We start from the raw sequence: 21,772 nt of genomic DNA on the forward strand, positions 1-21,772 counted from the left end.
ATCCTTTTTCAAAATTGCTGACAATTGTATTAAATACTTTGCTGGTTCCTCATTGGGTGCATATATGTTTAGGAGAGTGATTTCTTCCTGCTGTACATATCCCTTGATTAGTACATAAAATCCATCTTTGTCCCTTACAACTTTTCTGAGTATAAAGTTTGTGTCATCTGATATTAGTATGGCCACTCCAGCTTTTTTGAGGGTGTGTTTTCTTGGATTATTTTCCTCCAGTCACTGATTTTGAGTCTATGTTTATTCTGACTATTCAGGTGTGTTTCTTGTAGGCTGCAGAAAGTTGGGTTCAGTTTTTTGATCCATTTCACCACTCTGTGCCTCTTAATGGGTGCATTTAATTCATTGACATTGAGAGAGATAATTGTCATGGGATTTATTGCCATCTTTGTGTAGAAGTTTGGTGTGTTTGTTGGTCTGTCTTGTCTCTAAAGTAGATCTTTCAGTTTTTCTTTTAAGGCTGGTTTTGAGTCTGTAAAGTTTTTGAGCTGTTGTTTATCTGTGAAGCCATGTATACTTCCTTCAAATCTGAAAGTGAGTCAGGCTGTGTGCAGTATTTTAGGTGAAAGATTTATTTCATTGAGTTTTGTTACTATATCCCACCACTGCCTTCTGGCCTTGAGTGTTTCTGGTGACAGGTCTGCTGTAAATTTCAAGGATGCTCCTTAAATGTAATTTCCCTTTTTTGATCTGCTTCTTTCAGTATTCTATCTCTATCTATGGGATTCTTTATTGTGACAAGGATGTGTCTTGAGGTGTTTTTCCTGGGGTCTCTTTTAGCTGTTACTCTTCAGGTATGCAGATTTGGTCACATGTATTCTTTAGCTCTGGTAGTTTCTCTGTGATATTTTTCTTGACTGTTTTTCTTCCTGGAGATTTTCTTCTTGGGTCTCTGAGACTCCAATGATTAAGTTGTTTCTGATGAGCTAATCAAAGACTTCTATTTTCATCTGTTCATATTCTTTGAGTAATCTTTTCATTGTCTGATAATTTGCTCTAAGGCTTTTTTCCAATCTCGTATGCTCTGTGGAGTTGTTATGCATCTCATCTTCCACCACACTCATACTATCCTCAGCTGCTATATCCTAAGCTGCTGTTATCCTGTGGGAAAGCTTATCCATTTTATTCTTCAATTCATCTACTGAGTTTTTCAGACCTGTTATTTGACCTGATATTTCAATTTGTAGTTTTCTAATTTCTATCTTAATATTCTCTTGATTCTTTTATATATATATATTTATTTTTCATTATGAAAACAAAGATGCAAAGAAAGAGGACAAGGTAAAGTTACAGTGGAAGAACAATCACCCATAACATAATTCTCAGAAGTCCCCTTGCTGATATCTTAACTTTGAAATTTCAGCCAAAGAACATTAAGATAAATAAGACAGAATCCATGTACAATTACTTTGTCCCTCAAGCCCCCAGATTGTAACACATTATAATATTTCTTAACAAGGCAATCTAAAGCCATAAAACTTACGTAACTCCTTAAACATTACAGGCATAATATTTTCCTACATTTCCATGTACATGCATATTAGCTTAAGTTAACCTCAAATTTTAAGTGGGTTCTTTTTAAGGATTAGAGTCAAAGGAGCACAGTAAAAATGGTGTTAGAGTGGCAATTGTTGTTTGCATAGGCCCGCCAAAATATGAGGTACATGGAAAGGAATAACCATGGCCTAAATACAAAGAGACCCGACCCCTGAAGTTTCCTGGCACAAGACCAACTCTAGGCTCCAGGCAAGCTAGATCGTCCAATCCAAGACATTGCCTGTAGTCCCAACACACTTTTATTTTTCACACAGTCTCTGTTGTTGGTTCTGTATTAAAGATCCTGGAATCTGCATATCCTACATTGAAGTCAGGATGTGGAGTGTCCTCTCCTTTCACCTCACAATCAAAGGGCAATGCAGAGAGCCCTGTCCTGTAAGCAGGTCGTTGTTGTTGTTAAGTCTTCTCAGCGTTAAGGGAAGTCTCTTTTGAGCAGGTCGATGTCTGAGCAGTGTAGGGTTTTCCGTGGTAGAGGATTACTTCCAGGTGATGTTATAGACAAGCCTGGATGTTTCGTGGATGGCTTCCCTGGTTCAGGGGTGAATGGAAAATGCCCTTCTTCTGAGGTCTGTGCCAGGTCGTTATGTCAATGTTCAGGGTCTAAGGTCCCTTTGCACTACAAGATTTGTGTGTTCCAATCTCTAGTAGATAGGATCTTATTTGTATGTATAGTATTTTCCCATTTTAATGGACACGTATTTCTTTAGAATATTTTGTGGTTTTTTTCTAACAGCTATAATTCTCACTAAATGTTGTCTTATACAGTGACGATTCTCACCACTTTTTATCTTCTCTTTATGAGCTGTTTAACAAGGAATTTTGGTGAAAGAGTCCCCCAGTTTAATGCTTATGATTGAACCATATTATGGGAATCAGTTCGACTTGTTTCTTATGGCCCCCATATATGCCAATCACACTATGTGGCATTGCTCCTTTTTTGCATAGGCACATTCTCTTGATTCTTATTAGTGTTCTGTTCTATACTTTCTTTGAGTTCTGTGAGCATCCTCTATATTTCATCTCTAAACTCCATAGCTGAAAGACTAACTAGGTGGTTGGCCATTGTTGGGGCATCAAAGTTACCATCTTCTTTATCTATGCAGGTTGTTGTCTGGCATTGTTTCCCCATTGACCCTGTTGTAGTACGACTTTAGCTACTTGTTGTGGTGGGGTGCATGGGTTGGGATATGTGTGGCCATGCTCCTACCTGATCTGTGAAAAATGTTGGGATCAAGTTGATATAGGATCCTGGAGAGTCTCTGAGCCATCTCCTGCAGGGGATAGAAAGCCGAAAAATCCAACTTCTACTCTGCCTTTTGATGAGAGAGTTTAGTCTATTGACATTCAAGAAAACTTGGGAGAAAGGGGGCTGTTGTGCCTTTATTATATAGTGTAGGGTCATTGCTGTTACAATTTTTTGTTTAGATTATATAAGTAACCTTTGATTAATTCATTTAGAGTCAGTTTTACTATTGCAAATATAGCATGTTTTTGTCTGAACATGTTTTTATCCCTCCCTCCCATATAAAAGAGAGGTTTGCTGGGTAATGAACTCTAGGTGGATATTTTTTCCTTCAATAATTTGAATATGTTATTCCACTCTTTTCTTGCCTGGACAGTTTCTTATGGGAGATCTATTTCGATACTCATGTTATTTCCATTATGTTTAAGGTTTTTTCCCTTACTTCTTTAAGAAGTCCATCTCTCTTTGTTTTTATTTTGTTTGTTTTGTTTTTGTCATTTTAACTACTGTATATCTTGGTGTTGTTCTGCTTGAGTCTGACACTCTTCTTGCCTCTTGGATTTTGCAGCTGTCTCTTTCCAGAGAGTGGGGAAACTCTCTGATAATATCTCTTCCACACTTGTTCTCCCCATTCTCCTTTTCCTCCCCTTATGGAATTCCTATTATTCAGAGATTATTTACCTTTATTGTTCATTAAGTACTTAATATTTTCTTCTATCTTTGTGTCTATATTTTCTTTTTTGACTTACTTATCAAGGCTAACTAGTTAGCTTGAATTTTGAGCAGAACTTTGAACATAGAAGTTAGTAGTAAGGTACATATCATCTTCAAAATAGTACATGTGTAAAGGCTCATGTTTTATCTTAAGTCAATCATGGTTTGATGACTGGCACTACCCAACACTCTGAACATTATTTGAAAACAATCCCATTAAGGAAAAAACAAGTTATGATGAAGTGGCCTTTTTCAGAAAGAAAAATGCTGACTACAAACTTAAAAGATGCAAGACAACTGTGGTAAGAGTGTCCTAGGGAAGAATATTTTGATCAAAGGCAAAACTAGGAACAAGCCAAGAAAGTAATATTTATTTGAATAGCCTCAAGATTAGAGAATCAAAGGAAGGCAAGGTCAGAAAAGTAACTCTGATCTTTGAAAGCTTTGTAGGTTACTTTAAATATATTAATAAATTTAAAAAGACATAATAAATATATCCTATACTATAACAAAGATACCATATACAAAGAGAAGCTGTTAGAAAAAAAATATAGGTTTTTGCATATCGGTTTAAATTTTTTGTTTGTTTGTTTGTTTGTTTTGGGGTCACACCTGGCAGTGCTCTGTGGCTACTCCTGGCTCTATGCTCAGAAATTGCTCTTGGCACGCTCGGGGGACCATATGCGATGCCGGGATTTGAACCACCGTCATTCTGCATGCAAGGCAAACGCTTTACCTCCATGCTATCTCTCCAGCCCCGCATATAGGTTTAAACGCTTTCATATGAATCATCCTAAAATAATGTTTTGTAAAGAGTATGGAAGAGTTATCACCTTATCTGTTTTAATGACCTATGGTTGTTAAGTAGAACTTCCCTGTGATGTGTCTATATGATTCTTGAACAAAAGCAACTGTTTTTGTTTTTGTTTTTATTTAAAAAAAAACAACAACTCAGTTCAGGGTCAAGAGTGATAGCACTTCAAGAAAGTGCTTGGCTTGCATCTGGCTGACCTCGTTCAAACCCCAGCAACATGTATGGTCCCCTGAACACTGCCAGGAGTAAAACCTTAGTGCAAAGCCAGGAGTAGCCTCTGAGCACTGCTAGGTGAGACGAAAAAATAAATAAAATAAAATAAAAATAAAATAAAACAATTTTAGTTGCTCCTTTAAAATATCTAATCCCATGGGTAGGTCAGTGTAGGAGATGAGGTTGGATGTTACTTTAAGGGATATGGCACATGCTTTTGAAGTGCAAGACCCTAAGTGCCACCTAACACTGCAAGGTCTAACCCTGCTGAACTACATACTAACAAGCTATTCATAGAAGCAGTCCACACAATAAATAATGAAAAATGTCCTGGAGATTTATTTTCAAAGCTACTGAATGTAATGATCCCATGGTTTTCCTAGTGTTCAAGATATTTATGCTTAAAACTGCATGCTGGTATTTCTTTTGGCCACAAGACTCACTAAGAAAGTTTGTTCACCTGACTCCTTTTGCCTTTTTACAGTCCTACTAACTCCTATGAGAAACATGATATATCATAGAGCAGAAGGATCACTCATTCTTGACAGGTTGTTGTTAGTCAACCTGGACTTCAGCTCATAACAAGAAATTTTATAAATGATATTTTGTCTCATTTTTGTATTTGTAAAATTAAATTTTAGATAATTCTAGGATATTCTAATAATCAAATAATGTTAATAAACATTACTATATCATTGAAGCATTGAATAAAATTATGCTCATATATTACTTATCTGAAATTAGAATATTTTGGCAATTATGTTTCAGGTTTTTTTAATTTTGAGAATATTTTAGTCAGAGAAATGTTACAGCAGAAAAGGATCTTGTCTTATACAAGGCTGATCCAATTAAATACCTACCACTCTATATGGTTCCCCAACTTTTACAAGAAGTGATCCCTGGGCACTGTCTATAAAAATGCCTAATGAGCAGTTGATTTAGTTTAATTCAGCATAAATAACAAACTAATGTGTTCATTTTCCCAAAAGTATTTGAACAGTAAACAAGGAACTATCCCAAAGGTTTCCAAATTTGTAATTGAAGTGTAAATTATTTCTGTCTAGTGTTTTACATTATCATACACTTAAAATGCTGCATATTTAAATAAATATTTTCCTCACTTTATACCTTAAAGACGTTAATTCAATAAAATAAAACAAAATTTTATTGTCTATGGCCATACAACCCTGAACATGCGCAATCTCGTCTGATCTCGGAAGCTAAGTAGGGACCAGCCTGGTTTGTACTGGGACCGGAGAGCTATCACAGCGGTAGGGCGTTTGCCTTGCAAGCAGTTGACCCAGGACCAACGGTAGTTCCGGTGGTCCAAATTCCGGCATCCTATTTGGTCCCCTGTGCCTGCCAGGAGCAATTTCTGAGCAGAGAACCATGAGTAGCCCCTGAGCACGCCGGGTGTGGGCAAAAATCCCCCCAAGCCCCTTCCAAAAATTTTTATTAAATATTCAGGGCCAGAGAGATTGCCTTATCCACAATTAACCCAAGTTTGATCCTTGTCACCACATATAGTTACCCCCCAAGACCTACCATAGATTCCTATGCACTGAAAAAGGAATAAGTCCTGAACACAGCCAGGTATGGCACAGAAACCAAACAGAAAAAAGGAAAAGATAAAATAAAGGGTTTGACTGATTTGAATAATGAAATGGTTGGTATTTTGGTGACTTTGTATATTTGTTTGCATATATATATATATATATATATATATATATATATAATATTATCACTAGAGCTTCTGAAAATGCTAAATAAAGTTCATGAATCTCTTGTTAGTACCATTTTGATGGATGGAGGAGTGTCAGAATCCTATTTACTTTTTATATTAAAAACTTTACACTAACAACCACCATGACAATGTTAATGAGTGAGAGAAGTAGAATGCCTGTCTCGAATACAGGCAGAGGGTGTGTGTGGAGGGAAATGGGGTGCATTGGTGTTGAGAATGTTGCACTGGTAAAGTGGGAATTCTTTTTATGACTGAAACCCAACTACAGTCATGTTTGAAATCAAAGTGTTAAATAAAGATATTTAAAAAAAACAAAGCTCAAACAAAGTAAAACAAATAAAAAACTTTAACTACAAATAAATTAGTGTGCATGTCTGGCTTTGTGGCCATGATCTTGATAAGGATATTCAATTTTGTTATCACCCTCAACATTGTCACAATAAATATTGTATAGTGTTTCTTTTGCATGGATATAGGCATGCTACTTTAGTTTACAGTAAAAATACCCAAGTTCAAATATTGTTTTATAATTAGCAGCATGACCATAATGGAAATTACATATCTTCTCTAAATTTCAGTATTATGTCTGTGCTTGAAATAATTCAAGCCTTAATATAAAGAGAAATATCTGTGGAGATATATCTAAAAGTCAGACACTTATTTCTCTAACTTTTAAGTGACAAAAACTTTAAATGGCAAAAATTATCTCCTATGGCAATCATAGTCTATTGGGTTGATTTCTGGAGAACAAGTCATAGAGGTTCTGAAACCTCACCAAATGTCAGAAACAAAAACCTACATTTTACTAGCATTTTTTTTAATAACTTGGTTTCTGGAAGAAAAAAATATAGCCGCAGATGTGGTATATAGTTGCCAGTACAGTCCAAAACAATAATGAATTTTGTTCTCCAATTAGATTGAACAGTCATCACAAACTCTACCTAGGTGATTAGTTTTGACTTCTTAAACCAAATGTCCCCTGATCAGTTTGGTTTATCAAAGTTTATTTAGGAGTCAGTTATGTCAAACAATTTGCATTTATTTTCAGAAGTGTTAGGGACATTACTATTAAGAGTGTTTTTCAGAAAACTCAGAAGATACCTACTTGGGACTTTAGTAATTATAGCTCTACGACTCATTGCATGAGAAGAAACTATCTATTCTATTTATTGTCCCTAACAAAGAACATCCTATTCTGTACTTCCAGTAGTCCCAACAGACAATGTGAAAAGACATGTTTTCCTCTTTTATAGGAATATCAAAACCATATATTAGACATCCAGACAGCAAATATTTAAGACTCCACTTTGTACATTTAAAATATGTCTTTCATTTCTGGCTGAACTTACTTTTATGGAGGGGGAAGAGAGGAGAGGAGGGAACACAGATAACTGTTCAAAGATTACGTTTAGCTCTGTGCTCAGGGATCACCCCTATAGTGTCTCTGGGGGCCATATGCAGTGTCAGCAATTGAACCATGTTGACTGCATGTAAAGAAAGTTCTTTATCCCCTGTACATTCTCTGGCACCTAAACGCACTATTGTATTGTTATTTTTGTTTGTTTCCTTTTGGGCCACACCCAGCTGTATTCAGTGAGCCTTTCTTCTGGCTCTATACTGGGAATCACTCCGAGTGGGCTTGGTGAGCATATGTGAAACCAGGCATGAATCTGAGTTGGGCAAGTTCAAGGAAGCACTCTAGCTCTGGACCATAGCTCCAACCCCTAACCTTACTTTTCTTTGCTTTATTTCTCTCTTTACCTCATTTTTCTTATTTTAAATTTTTATTGTATATTAATGTTAAGATAAAGCATAAAGTTAATATATATACCTTTTAGAATAATATTGGAGATATTTGTCCTCCATTTGAACATAATAAGTTCTAATGTATGGATGAGCACACTCTACCCCATAAAGCTTTATCAGTATAAGTAAAGATAAATAAGAGCAGCTGTGATCAGATTTTCAGAGTTTTTTCTTTCCCAGAGCTGAAAATAAAGCAATTTAAAAGTTTCTTACCTCATGATATTGGATCAAGAAAAGCTTGACATCACTGGCTCAGTATTTGATGCTTGAAGTTGAGGTCCTTATGGGAAACCATTTGAACTGTGGCCAGTGTGAGCCCATCTAAGCATGTCAGTATGGGGCACAATATGCTCACATATTGTGTTTATTTACATTCTCCAAATCATTCACTAGGTGACCTTTCTTTCTCCCATGATACCTAGTGAAGACATTTTATTATACACATATAAGTGTCTAGAGATTTAAGTCTTGTGTTCTGCCTTTTCACTTGCTGTCAGCTCTTTAAAACAAAAGAAGAAAGTACTATCAACATATAACATAGGACTAATGCCTAAAATCTTTAAGATGTACTACAAGTCCTGATGTCAGGTTAGATTGAAAATTATCATCTCAGTGTGGTGTTTAGGGGAGGTTTCCCCCTTTTCTTTTAGAAAATGCTAAAGGAGATTGAAGTAACACCAGCAGTACTAAATGTGTATTCTGTTCAAAAATAAGACAAAGCACCAACATGTTAACATGTAGACATACATGGTTGTATGCAAGCATAAATTTGGGAGAGAAAAGCAATCATTAACTGATGAGTTAATAAGTATTTAAATAACAAAATATTGTGATGATTCTTCTTACATTGGGTTTAAAATATAATCATAACAAATTATAATCATTTGGATGGAGAAAGGGTTAGGGTATTCTACTAAGCTGTCATTGAGTAGCTGAATGCTAACAAGTCACATTAGGTCAAAATATTCACTTAGTTTTTCACTCTTTCCCTGCTGTTGCCAACAGTAATAGCTACAATCTCACTTTAATTTGTCCATAATAGGGTGGTTCTGGGACTTTAGTGATTTGAATATTGTCTTTCATAACTCCAATAAAAATGAGTGTAGGTGCACTTACAAAATAGTCTTTTGAAAATGTAAGACTTTTGTAATAATTCTTATCCGTGTATCAGGACACAGGTTAAGGTTTGGCTTCTAGTTACCATATATGGTATAATTCTGTCTGTACACAAAAGCAAACACACATATCAACAAATAAATATACACAAATGAGCATTATTTTATCTATTTATTTGTAAAAAATCACTATAGTGTGAGATTATCTGTAACCTATAATAAAATTATTGGCAAATTATAATTTTTGCATGTCATCCTTGCCCAGAGTCCATGCTAATCTTTTCTGTATAGTTCCAATTTTAGTATATGTGCTGCTGAAGCGAGCACAAAAATTATAATTTTTGATGTTAACTGTTTTATTGATTCTTTTATATTTATTTTGCTTTCCAAATGGCAAACACTATGCTAGACAACAAAAAGACTATTGGAATAGAGGGTATCAGATAGGTAAATATCTGGTTTAAAGACAGATGTAGTAATAAGATATAATTTGATGTTTTATGGTTTTTTAAATTGTGTATACATAAAAGACAAAGAAATAATGGCTTAAGCACAAAAAATTTGTCTTGAACAAAAACAGGAGATTTATAGACATTTCCTCAAAGAAGACATATGAATGGCCAGTAGACATGTGAAAAATGTCTCCAGCATCACTTGCCATGTAAGTTCAAGTCAAAACAATAGTGAGATATTATATCAAACCAATGAGAATGGTACATCTCAAAAAGACTGAAAATAAACTATATTGGCAGGTATACAGTTACATTGGAACTTTCATTTACTGTTGGAAGGTATGTCATAAGTTCATCCCCTATGGGATACAATGTAGAAATTCTTACAAAAAGTATAAACAAACTCCCATACAACTTAGTGGTTCCAGTTCTTGGCATCTACCCCAAAACACAAAAACGTTAACTTGAAAAGATGTATGTACTTATATGTTTATTGCAGCACTTAGTATAATAGCCAGGATATGGAAAGAATACAAATGCCCAATGAGAGATAAATGAATAAAATAGTTGTTATATGTAGATATACACAATGAAACACTACTCAGCTGTAGGAAAAATTAAATCATGAAGTTTCCTGCAACATAGAACATATTTAAGGATATAGTGTTAAGTAAAATTAGCCAATAAGAGGACCAATACTGGATGATCTCATGCATATGTGGATTGTAGAGAGACAAAAACAAGAGAATTGACAATATTGAATGATGGCAAACTCTTGGCTTTGAACTTATTACATATCTGATTAACAAACAGTAAATAGACAAAAATGTAGTAAAGTAATATAAGAGTAAAGTGAAGTAATGTAGTAAAATAAGTAAAAAATGTAGTAAAGTAAGTAAAAAAATGTAGTAAAGTAACAAAAACATGAAGATCAGAGTAGTGCTGACATAGGAACTTTTGGTGGAGGGCCCTTTGATAGTAGTTGGGGTATGTAACTGTACATAATAATATAAATTTTAACACTATTGTAACCATGCTACCTGAACTATGATAAATATTTTAAATAATTTTTAAATATTTCTAAGTATATCTAAGTAGGATTCCAGAAAAAGGCTCCTTCCCTTTCTGCTCTGCTGTCCTACTGCCGGGCTTCAAGTCACAAGATTATCTCATTTTTCAAAATAGCAGCGTGAGCCAATAGGAATGCAGGAAGACAAAAGAGGCTTCCCACCAACTATGCCAGCTTTTATGTTACTAATTACTATTTGATCAAATAGACCATGAGAAATATATACTTTGAATGGTTATGTTTCTACCCTAACTAAAATTGGAGTTTTGTTACTGAGAAAAATATTGGGGAAATGGTTATTAGGTGTCATCTACTAATCTTCACCACATGGAATTATAAAAAATCAGGGTAAACATAAAGCAGCAGAGTGTTCTGGAATCTGGAAAGAACTTTTCTGGAAAGAAAACACTTAATTTTAGATTCAAAGGCTAAATAAAAATTTGCAAAATAAAGAGTTGGGAAAGTGCATTCCAAACAGAAATAACGTACAAAAGACGGATGGATAAGACAATATATCTTCCATTAAAACACATTTCTGTATTCTTATATATTTTTGAAAACTTTCAGGGTAAGTGTTCTTATTATGATAGTTATTAAACATCAATACATTGGGATATATGAATTATAATTTCCCTGGTATTATTATAAATACTTGCACTAAAATAGGGACACTTAACACAACCAGAAAACATTATACATTTGAGCAAAAATAGTTGCGGCCCCAAACTCTCTGCTTCTCAAAAAATTTAAAATGATAATTTAGAAAGACTATTTGGGCATCTTAAAAAGAAATTGATACTGAGGGGGAAAGAATGTATCAAGGAAATGTTTACTTTTTCAGTTCAGAATTTGGTATCTCCTTAGAATTGTCTTGGGATCCATAAACCACAATGAAAGGACTAAGTTGGTGATCTAGCCAAGTAAATTTTAAAGTGTTTCACCTTCTAATTAGTGGTTTCAAATATGATTATTATTTAGGATCTGGAAGGCAAGGTTGTTCTCTTAGTATGATGCCTCTGAATCATAAAAATAATAAGATTAGAGAAAGTTTCATGAATACCTCTTCTTTGTCTTCTTTAGACACATCATGACTCAAAGTTTTTCAGAAAGAACTCAACTTATTTGGAAAACCTGAAATGTCTTTTATGTAAAAGTAAACTTGGTTAAGTTTGTGACATGAGAGTATAAATTACATTTTTGTTGTTTGTTTTGTTTTGTTTTATTTTGGGGAGCCACACCCAGTGATGCTCAGGGTTTACTCCTGGCTATGTGCTCAGAAATCTTTCCTTGCTTGGGGACCATATGGGACTCCGGGGGATCAAACAGAGGTCCATCCTAGGATAGCGAGGGCAATGCAGAGGCTTTAACCCTTGCGCCATGGCTCTGGCAATCAGGGTGTAAATTCTTATAGATTTTGCCCTTTTAAAGAATTGATTCAATTTTAAAATTAAGGTGAGCTCTTGTTGATACAAAATAGTCATAGTAGTCTTTGAATGCTGCCTAAATGAATATTTCTAATTCTCTAAACATTCCATCTTTCTTTAGGGAACCAGTGGTTTATACCTTTGATATTCAAATCATGAAATAGTATTTGCCAATTTTTGTTTTAACTTACTCAACCTAGTATCTATGTATAAAAGATGCAATATATCACAGCAATATTGTCTAGTTAATCAAAATGCCTCATTTATGGCTCAGTTTTAAAAGTCTTTTAAATATTGCTTTCATAATATTTGAAACTTTTCTCTGGTCTCCCTAACTGTACTGATTTATATTTTATGCTTTCTGTGTACCATGTATCTGTGCATTTTTTAGGTTATGGTATCGTGTGTGTGTGTGTGTGTGTGTGTGTGTGTGTGTGTGTGTGTGTGCAAACACTACCAAGCAATATTGAAGAAACCCTGGGGTCCTAATTCTTGACCAACCAGACTGATGGTTCATGGAAAGGTCTGGGAATGTGATGTTGCTGTGGTACCGAGAATATCCAAGATACTTGGGAGACTTCTGGGAGACCCCAGAGTTATACCCAGAAAAGCACTAATAGTGCTTGAGTTCTGGTCTAGCATGAACCATAATTGCTCTGCTATTCTAACATGTATATTTTATAGGTTTTATCATGATTATCATCCTATACTTATTTGTGTTATGATCTGAGAAGTATCTTAGACTCATTAACATAGGCTTATATGTACTTAAACATACCATTGTGGCTTGCTGCTAGCACAATGCCTAATGTCATTACAGATTTTTAATCATTGCTGGCTAGACAATCAAAGTATTTGTATATTTTAAATAAGCTAATTCTGCATAGCCATTTAGCTCCATTCAGAATATATTTGTGAAAGCAGAGTTGTTAAACTCATATGTAGGTTCACCTGCAAATAATAACTTTGAAAATATTTTTACTGCAGTTGCCTAAAATGATATCAAGAAGTCTTACGACAGAACATACTTTTATTTCTGAATGTATGAAGGTTGGTTGAATTCTGAAGTGGCCTTTCAGTTTTATATCTTTCCTTCTGAACACACTTATGGAAATTTCAGCTTTACCAAAATGAGCCACAAGGGAAGGGATTTGCCCTTCACCCAAGAGCAAAGGCACTATATTTTTCTGACTATATATTTCAGAAAATGTACCACTTATTTTTGGGGATAGGAACTCCCAGCAATACTCCAGGGTTACTCCTAGCTATACATTCAGTAATTTCTCTTAGATAGCTTGGTGGATTATATGGTATGTTACAGATTGAACTCGAGTTGGCCACATGAAAGACAATTATTCTACCTGCTATACTATTATTCCAGTCACCACTTTTAAAAAAATGTGATTTTGTTATGTCCTATAAAGCATTTTTAAATATATGTTTGAAAATATTAAGTAAAGGTACAAGAAGAGAAATCAATTTTCAAAGAAAGGAAATATTAGCACCCAGATTTTTGAAAAACAGGATAAATTGTTAGTGGCTTTGTAAAAACAATTATTTTCAACTATAATCATAGTTCTTAATTTGTCAAGAAAGTGATTTAAATAATTTGGGAGTAGAATTGGTCATTTGGTTTCAGATCTAATTAGAATATTATAGGTACAAGCTGGTACAGTTTTGATTTGATATTTTTTAACTTGAGCAATGAAAAGGAAAGATTAAAATATAAACTTGTCCATATGTTTGATAAAAGCCTGAGCCTAATTATTAGTAAGCATACACATTTATGCTTTAGTTAAATGTGTTTAGAAGTTCACTGCTTTATTGTTGATTTCAGATTATTATATTTGTCAAAACTAATAGAATTATTGGAATGCATCAATATATCTAAGATGGTATCCTCCACTCTAGACAGAAAATATGCTATGGAACATCTGGAGCATGGAGATTAGTCATTAAAAATAAAATCATCAAAAACACAATTTAAATTTGTTCTATTTGAATTCTCACTTGGTACCATTCTAGCCAGTGACTAGAGCTCTTTGATAATGAGATAGATGACCCCTTTGGGGCTAGAAAGAAGGATGAAAGATCTAGAGCACATAATTCTCATGCAAGAAGTCCAGTTTTGTCCTCTGGTACCATATCCTTTCCAGGATGTTTTCAGGTGTGACCAAAATATATCTATATTAATAATAGGGGCCAGAGAAATAGTAGAACAGGTAGGGTGTATGTTTTGTATGCAGCCAATCCATGTTCGATTCCTGATATACCATATGGCCCTAACCTTGCCAAGAAAAGCCCTGAACATGGTTGGATGTGAGCAAAAATGAAATGAAATGAAATAAAATACATTCCTGATTAATTTAATTTGTGGCTATATTCTTTGTGATTTAGGTGATAATTTTGACAGTAAAGTTATTTTAAATTAAGGTTCTACAATATCATAGTTCAAGATACTTCTCTCTTCTTTACCTTGTTTCCCCATCCACCTCTTCTTCCTAATTTCTTAACTTTCATCATTTCTTTCTCCACTTCTAACATCTCCTCTTATCCCTCTTTCCCCTCCACTTATAATTTCCCATAACATTTTTTCTTTATACTTATATACCTGTTTATATTTAAGTATAAAAACATCTTTTTCTATGTTATTTTCTTTCTTGGCCTGTTTCATATTTTACCTCTATTCATGAGCATCTTTTAGGCCTACTTAATGGTGAAAGGAGGGTCACTTGGTAGTAATAGTCTTTCAGTGGGTTCCTGCATCAGTAGACACCTAATTGCACATCTCTCTTTCCTGTAGATTGTTGGTTGTGATCACCAGCTGGGAAGCACGGCCAAAGAAGATAACTGTGGAGTCTGCAGTGGAGATGGGTCTACCTGTAGGCTGGTCCGAGGGCAGTATAAATCCCAATTCTCTGCAATCAAATGTAAGATGCAATACAAACTGAACAATCTTTGAGCTTGTTAGCTAATTGCTCTTCCCTGGCTGAGCTCTGGTATAATAATATATCAGCAGCTTGTGATAATATCTCTACTAAAATTAAGATAAATGTGAAAATCAAGCTACATGCTCCTACTTTTGGGATCAGGTTACCGTGTGGAACTTCAATGATGTAGAAACCTTTCCTTGTTAGAAGTTAATCAGACATGAATCTAGATATGTTCTATATGAAAACAAATTTTGCTGTCTATGAAGATAAACTGCATCCCTACTCCTACCTGATAAAAAGTGTGATGTGCCTGATGAAATACAACAGGGAGAGTGGAAAGTTCATATTAAGTTCAGTTTTATCACTTTAAAATTGTGTGTCCTTTATTAATGAAATAAACTTTGAATCAAAGATTTGTTCAAAGGATCATTATCCACTCCAAGTTAATATTAGCAGTGATTATGTGAATCCATTTCTTAAATTTTATGTTAAAACCTTTCAAGATCAGTAGCATAAATGCATGTTTATATACATTTGTATTCTGGTAATTCTACATAAATCTCTCACTTAATCCTTATGACAAAGGAGGTAATGAAAACTTAAATAAATTGGTATTTTCAGACTTTAAAGTATCATAATTTAGAACTTAAGCTCTTATTCATTCTTTAAGACTGTCCTGAATCTCTATTATTTCATAAACATTTTTAAAGCAGATAAATGAATCAAGGTAGAAAACCTCAAATGCCTGCCCCTCTGTATTCTGCTAGAATAAATACGATCTGTTTCCATGATGCCTTCTAGATGTCATAAGAAAAATAAGATATCACGTGTACATCAAAGAATGTAATTTTAGGGGGGCGGCGAGATGGTGCTAGAGGTAAGGTGTCTGCCTTGCAAGCGCTAGCCAATTAAGGACCGCGGTTCCATCCCCCGTTGTCCCATATGGTTCCCCCAAGCCAGGGGCAATTTCTGAGTTCTTAACCAGAAGTAACCCCTGAACATCAAACGAGTGTGGCTGGGAAAAAAATGTAATTTTAGAAGAATTAGTCTTAGCATTTTGTGTCCATGTTTTGTCATGTAAAATCCCAGCTTGGGAAGTTAAGCAAATATCTTTAATCAGTGTGGGTTTTGTTGTTGTTGTTGTTGTTGTTGTTGTTGGCTAGCCTGAGGATTAACAACAATGTGCATATTGGAGGGGTAACTTTAAATGAACTATAAATTAAGAAGAAAGTCAGTATGCACTGGAGGACTATTTTGAAAAGTCAGCAAATGGCAGCTGCCAAAAGAAAAGAAGAGGGGGTGGGAAGAAAAACAAGAGATTTTCAAACACAAGAAAATTTGGAGGTTTAGGGAACTCTCCACATTCTGACGCCCTTGCAGGCAGTGAAAAATGTGATTCTGAAGAAGGAAAAAAGATTCTGGCAGAGAGAATGAAGGATGAGGTAAGTTCGACATTGATATATAGTACACTCAGGCAAGCCATTTTTTGGTAGCTCTGTTTAAGCTGAAAATTTAAAGAAATTAGAAGGTAGAAAACAGAAAGATACTGGTGTTATTATTTTGGGGGCCTCTGAAATTATGGTGAAAATGAAAATATTTACATTTAAAAGGTAACTTATAAAACGTTTTAAGGCTGTTAGTAGTGTTGAACTTTTTCTAATTGTGTCAACAGCTGGGTCAGTTCCTATTATCTAGGAATTGTTAGGTATGGAAAGATGTGGCATCCATATGAACCTCGGGAATATATTTATTTTACTATAGGATCCTCTCTACTTCTTGTTGGCACAGAGTCTGAACACAGCTTAAGCATAAATCCCTCAACCTTTCTGATGGGGTGCTCTGTAATCATTAGGGTTTAACTCTGGAACAATATTGAAAGTTCTGAAAGGACAAAATGAAGCATATTAAAAGCCATAACTTATTTCTAGGACTGTGAAAAGTGCTCTAGTCAGGACTGAGAATAGTTAGATTAGTAATACATGACTTGATGATTATCATTAATGACAAAACATAATTGATTCATTTACCTTAGCACTGATGATGCCTCATGACAAAGTGATTTATATCCATAAAGTCTGGGTCTGTGCATTCACCTCAACACAATCTATAGCAGATGCTGAACTAGCTGCCTTATTTATGTTTTCTCTACTCCAGAAGAACCTTCCTCTTTATATTTACAGACTGTGAGATGACCTGCAGGCAGGGAGATTAGGCTGCTGCTCCGCTGGGCCTAGTACACTGGCCAGGTGAGCAGCTCTCTTCTGTGAAGACAGACCTGGAGGGTTTGTGCCAGGCTTCCTTCGTCCCTGCTAAAAGGCCCCATAAGTCACCACATGCTCCTCTCAAACGCTGAGCATTCAGATTACTCCACATTGAACTCATTTCTTTTTGTACTTACATCCAACTATTTCAAACCTCAGGGAAACAACAAAAAGCAGGAGAGTGGATAAAGATAGAAGTAGGAAGTGCCAGAAGAAAGAAAGAGAAGAAAGCTATCTAATAGCTGATGAATTAAAAATAATTACACTCCGTTCTAAAAAACATTCTAATTTTCTAATAGAAAAACATATAGCAGATACAGAGGTAGGTCAATTGCCATTTGTTCCTTTTATAAGACAAATGCTATGTACTAGTAATATTTTCCTTACATACTTCTGCTCTGCTTGAACAACAGCAACAGAAAAGAATAAAATTTAGCTAACATTTACTTATTTTTTATTTTTAAAATAAAAGACCTATTTGCTCACAAAATGTGTTTTAGGGAACATTCTATAGATTTTCAAGTATGCTCAGAATATACTTAGACTGAGAGGCAGCATATTTGCCATTAACTTAACATCTCACATTATGTAAAACCTTCATATCTATCTGCAAATTTTAAAATCACCTGTGTGTCAAGGGTCAGAAACACTTCATTTGTAGCGAGATAAAATGAAATCACTAATATCTGGCTGTGCTATTCAGCTATTGATTTATGTTGATTTATAATGGCTCTGGGGAAACATACTCTCAAAATATCACTCTTTCTCAAAGATTTTTGAAGGCATGTTTATAATAAAATGCAAATTTATATATTATAATGTGAAACATATGGATTTTATGAAGAAAGGACAAAACCTTAAAGAAACTTTCACCTTGTACCCGATTGCATTGTGTGTGTGTGTGTGTGTGTGTGTGTGTGTGTGTGTGTGTGTGTGTGTAGGAAACTTTATATAAGCCTCTCATTCATTTAGCTAAAATTTACTAATTTACAAGGGCCAGGAAGGTGGGTATATGGTAGGAAGCTGATACAAAGAGGGCGGGGGCTGCAGTTAGGGAATAGAAGTGAGATGAGACCACTATGACAATGATAGTTGGAAATGACCACTGGACAAGGACTGGATGCTGAAAGGAGGTTAAGTGATATGTTTGGTACCCCTTCACTAACAATATTGCAAACCGCAGTGTCCAAAATATAGAGAAGCAAGAGTCAAACAGAGTGAGAAAGAAGAAGAAAAATGTCTACTATCTACTATAGAGGCAGGCAGGGGGAAGAATTGGAATAGTGAGAAGGAAACTGGAGACATTAGTGGTGGAAAAATGTGCATTGTGAAGAGATAAATGATGGACATTGTATGACTAAATCTAAATCACAAATATTTTTAACTATGTACCTTGTGGTGATTCCATTAAAATTTATTCTAAAAAGATATTTTACAAATTACTCACTCATTAAACTACAGAAGAAATTACTTTCACACCTGCAATATGTTAGTTGTCTTAATGCTAGAATGAGAAAAAGCAAAACAGACAAAAGTTTTTCTCTTGAGACTTACATACTAGGGCAAATGAAAACAGATAAAAATAAAAAGGAATGAATACATTTGTGTCTACAAGTATACATACATATCAGATGGTAATAGAAGTCTTCAGGAAAAAGTAAAACAAGGAAGAATGCTGGAGACAGGTAGGGACTGCCAGCTAAGGATGTTGAAGGGGAGTTGCAATTTTATTCAGTTGGGAAATGTATTGAGTTAGGAAAGTATGTACTAGTAAGATAGCATTAGAGCCAAAATTTTCAAGGATGTCTTGGTAGAATATCATGCAATGATCAGGCAGAAGAGGATTCAATCTAAAAGAAATATAAATACAAAGGCCCTTAAAGTAGCTGCATTATTGGCACAATTCTTGAAGAGCACAGCTCAGTGACTAATATAAAATGAATTTATGGACAAATAGAGAAAATGATAAGACCGGAATTGTTGTGAAGAAAGGTTAAAAATGACTCAGATATTGTAGAATTGTGTAAGGATATGGGCATTTAGTATGAATACAGTGAGAAATAGACAGAGGATTTGGAGCCAAAAGCTGATCCAATATTCTTTTTTCCTCCTTTCTAAATTCTTTTTTCTTTTTCTTTCTTCTTTCTTTTCTTTCTTTCTTTATATTTTTCTTTTTCATTCTTTTCCTTCTTTCTCTTTCTTTTCTTTCTTCCTCTTTCCTTCTTTCTTTCATTCTTTTTTCTTTCTCATTCTTTCCTTCTTTCCTTCCGTCTTTCTTTCCTTCCATCCTTCTTTTCCTTCCTTCCTTTTTGTCTTCTTGTCTTCCTTCTCTATGTCTTTCTGTCTTCTGTCTACCTGCCTGTCTTTCTTTCATTTTGGCTTTTGGGTCACACAGCAAATATTCAGGCAATACTCCTTACTTCACAGTCAGGAATTACTACTGGTGGGCTGAGGGGACCATATGGGATGACTGGAATCACACCCACATTGCCTGTGTGCAAGGCATATATGCCTTACCTCTGTACTCAATTTGGTTCAAAATATACTTTTATAAAGGATCATTTTTGTTGTTAGTGAACTCTACTGTCAAACTATGAAATCTAAAGATAAGTAAAAACGCTGTTTAAGTAAGCCAATTTTAGAGAATGAATCTTGGAGCAGGTTCTAATGGTGAAGCTAAGAAGTATTCAGTTCTGAATATATATATTTTATATTTTAATCAAAGTGGATTACAAACCTTTCACAGTAATATTTTAGGTACATAATGATATTGAATCAGGGTTGTTCCCACCACCAATGTTGTCCTCCCTCCACCCCTGTTCCCAGCATGCATCCCATATCCCCTTCTTTTATCCCCCAGACTGCTAGTATAAGTGGTCCTCTCTGTGTCTAGTATGTTGTAAATTGGGTGTTGATTCTGTTGTCATTAGCTTTGAATTTGGTGTTTAAGTCTGATCACTTTTTATTTCTACTTAATGTTCATACAACTGTTTGGTCTTGGTACCCTCCATTATTTCCCCCTCCATTTGTGAGGAGGAACAAGATGGTTCAAGTTGTGTGGTTCTGTTTGAAGAAAAGGAAAAACAACTAATAACATAATAAAATGGGGTAAAAATCAAACAAGTAAAAAATGGGAGAAGTCCATCTAGAGGCTATATCTATCAATTTAACAGAAGAAAGGATAAAGGAAAAAAACATAACAACAATACAAAAAAAAGATTTAAAAATTAAATAAAAAACTCGAAAAGCACCACAGCAATATAGACAACAATCACACAATAACCACAGTCCTGAAATAAAAACAAAACAAAGCTCAAGAAAAAAACAACAAGCAACAACAATAACAAAACTAAAAATAATTAATCTGTGCTTCTCTCTCTCTCTCTCTCTCTCTCTCTCTCTCTCTCTCTCTCTCTCTCTCTGATAGGCACAGTAAATATTGAGGAGATTAGAAAGGGAATTCCCTTGGCCTAGGGATACAGGGTTTCCCCACCCTTGAAGTATACTGTCATGGGAATAACTACAACTCTGTAAATGCTCTTTTACTCTCCCCTACGTCATTCTGTGGTGTCTGCAAACTTCTGCTCTGTCATGGATGATAAAATCACGCCTCTGTAGCTATAGACCTTGATATTTGCACATGTCAAAGGATGGAGCCTAGGATAGAGTCTTTCTTTACAGTTCTCTGAGTTGTGATCCATCACTGTTGTTTTAATCAGTCTTCTTTAATTGGTGATCTTGGTTTTTGCCCCGATCCTAGAACAAAGTCTAGGATAGAGTCTTTCATTGTGTTTCCAGAAGATCTGCTCTGTTGCAGTTGTTTCAGTCAGACCTCTGGAATTAGAGATCTTGGTTGTTGTATATATCATAGGCCAAGGCCTAGACTAAGGTCCTTTTTGTTTGTCTCAAGATAAGTTCTGCCCAGTCATGGTTGTCACAGTCAGTCTTCCATAGATTGCGAATTTGGCTTTTGTACAGATCAAATGATAACAGTGATAACAGTTCTTCTAATTTCATCTTATTGTTAGGAGGTGAGGTAAGACTACCTGTCTTAGACCAAGTTGTTGCTATTTCCTCATTGTCAGGATATCTTATCAAAACTGGCACATGTTGGTGTCAGAGCTGTATTAGTAATGTCCCAAGGGAGATTGATTCCTGAAGCTGTGGCGGAGAAGTATGTTGGTTCTATGTCTGAGATCTCGGGTTTGGGGTTGGATGGTTGCTGCTAATCACCTGGAATCTACATTGGGTCCACATGACATATGTTCAAGGTGGGAGGTGCCCCTGTATTGTAAAGTGTATGAGTTCTTATCCATAGAAGATAAGAGCTTGTTTTTATATGTAAATTTTCCCTTTCTTTAGTATGCCTTTGCAAGAAAAAATGGTTATATTATATTGCTGGTGCATTTGGGGGT

At 35.0% G+C, this 21,772-nt stretch overlaps 1 protein-coding gene and 1 non-coding gene across 2 annotated transcripts in view; one reads left to right on the plus strand and one right to left on the minus strand.

Moving 5' to 3' along the window:
* Positions 1-21,772, plus strand: part of ADAMTSL1 (ADAMTS like 1) — a 503,362-nt gene that overhangs the window by 159,821 nt on the left and 321,769 nt on the right. Inside the window, 1 exon segment of the mRNA XM_049769401.1 lies at positions 14,967-15,093. Within this exon segment, the coding sequence (XP_049625358.1) occupies positions 14,967-15,093 (127 nt within the window).
* On the minus strand, positions 9,439-9,545 carry LOC126027910 (U6 spliceosomal RNA). The gene has a single exon (XR_007502349.1). It is a non-coding gene; the product is annotated as a U6 spliceosomal RNA (small nuclear RNA).

Source organism: Suncus etruscus, chromosome 1 (assembly GCF_024139225.1).
Source record: "Suncus etruscus isolate mSunEtr1 chromosome 1, mSunEtr1.pri.cur, whole genome shotgun sequence".
Classification (NCBI taxonomy): Eukaryota; Metazoa; Chordata; class Mammalia; order Eulipotyphla; family Soricidae; genus Suncus; species Suncus etruscus.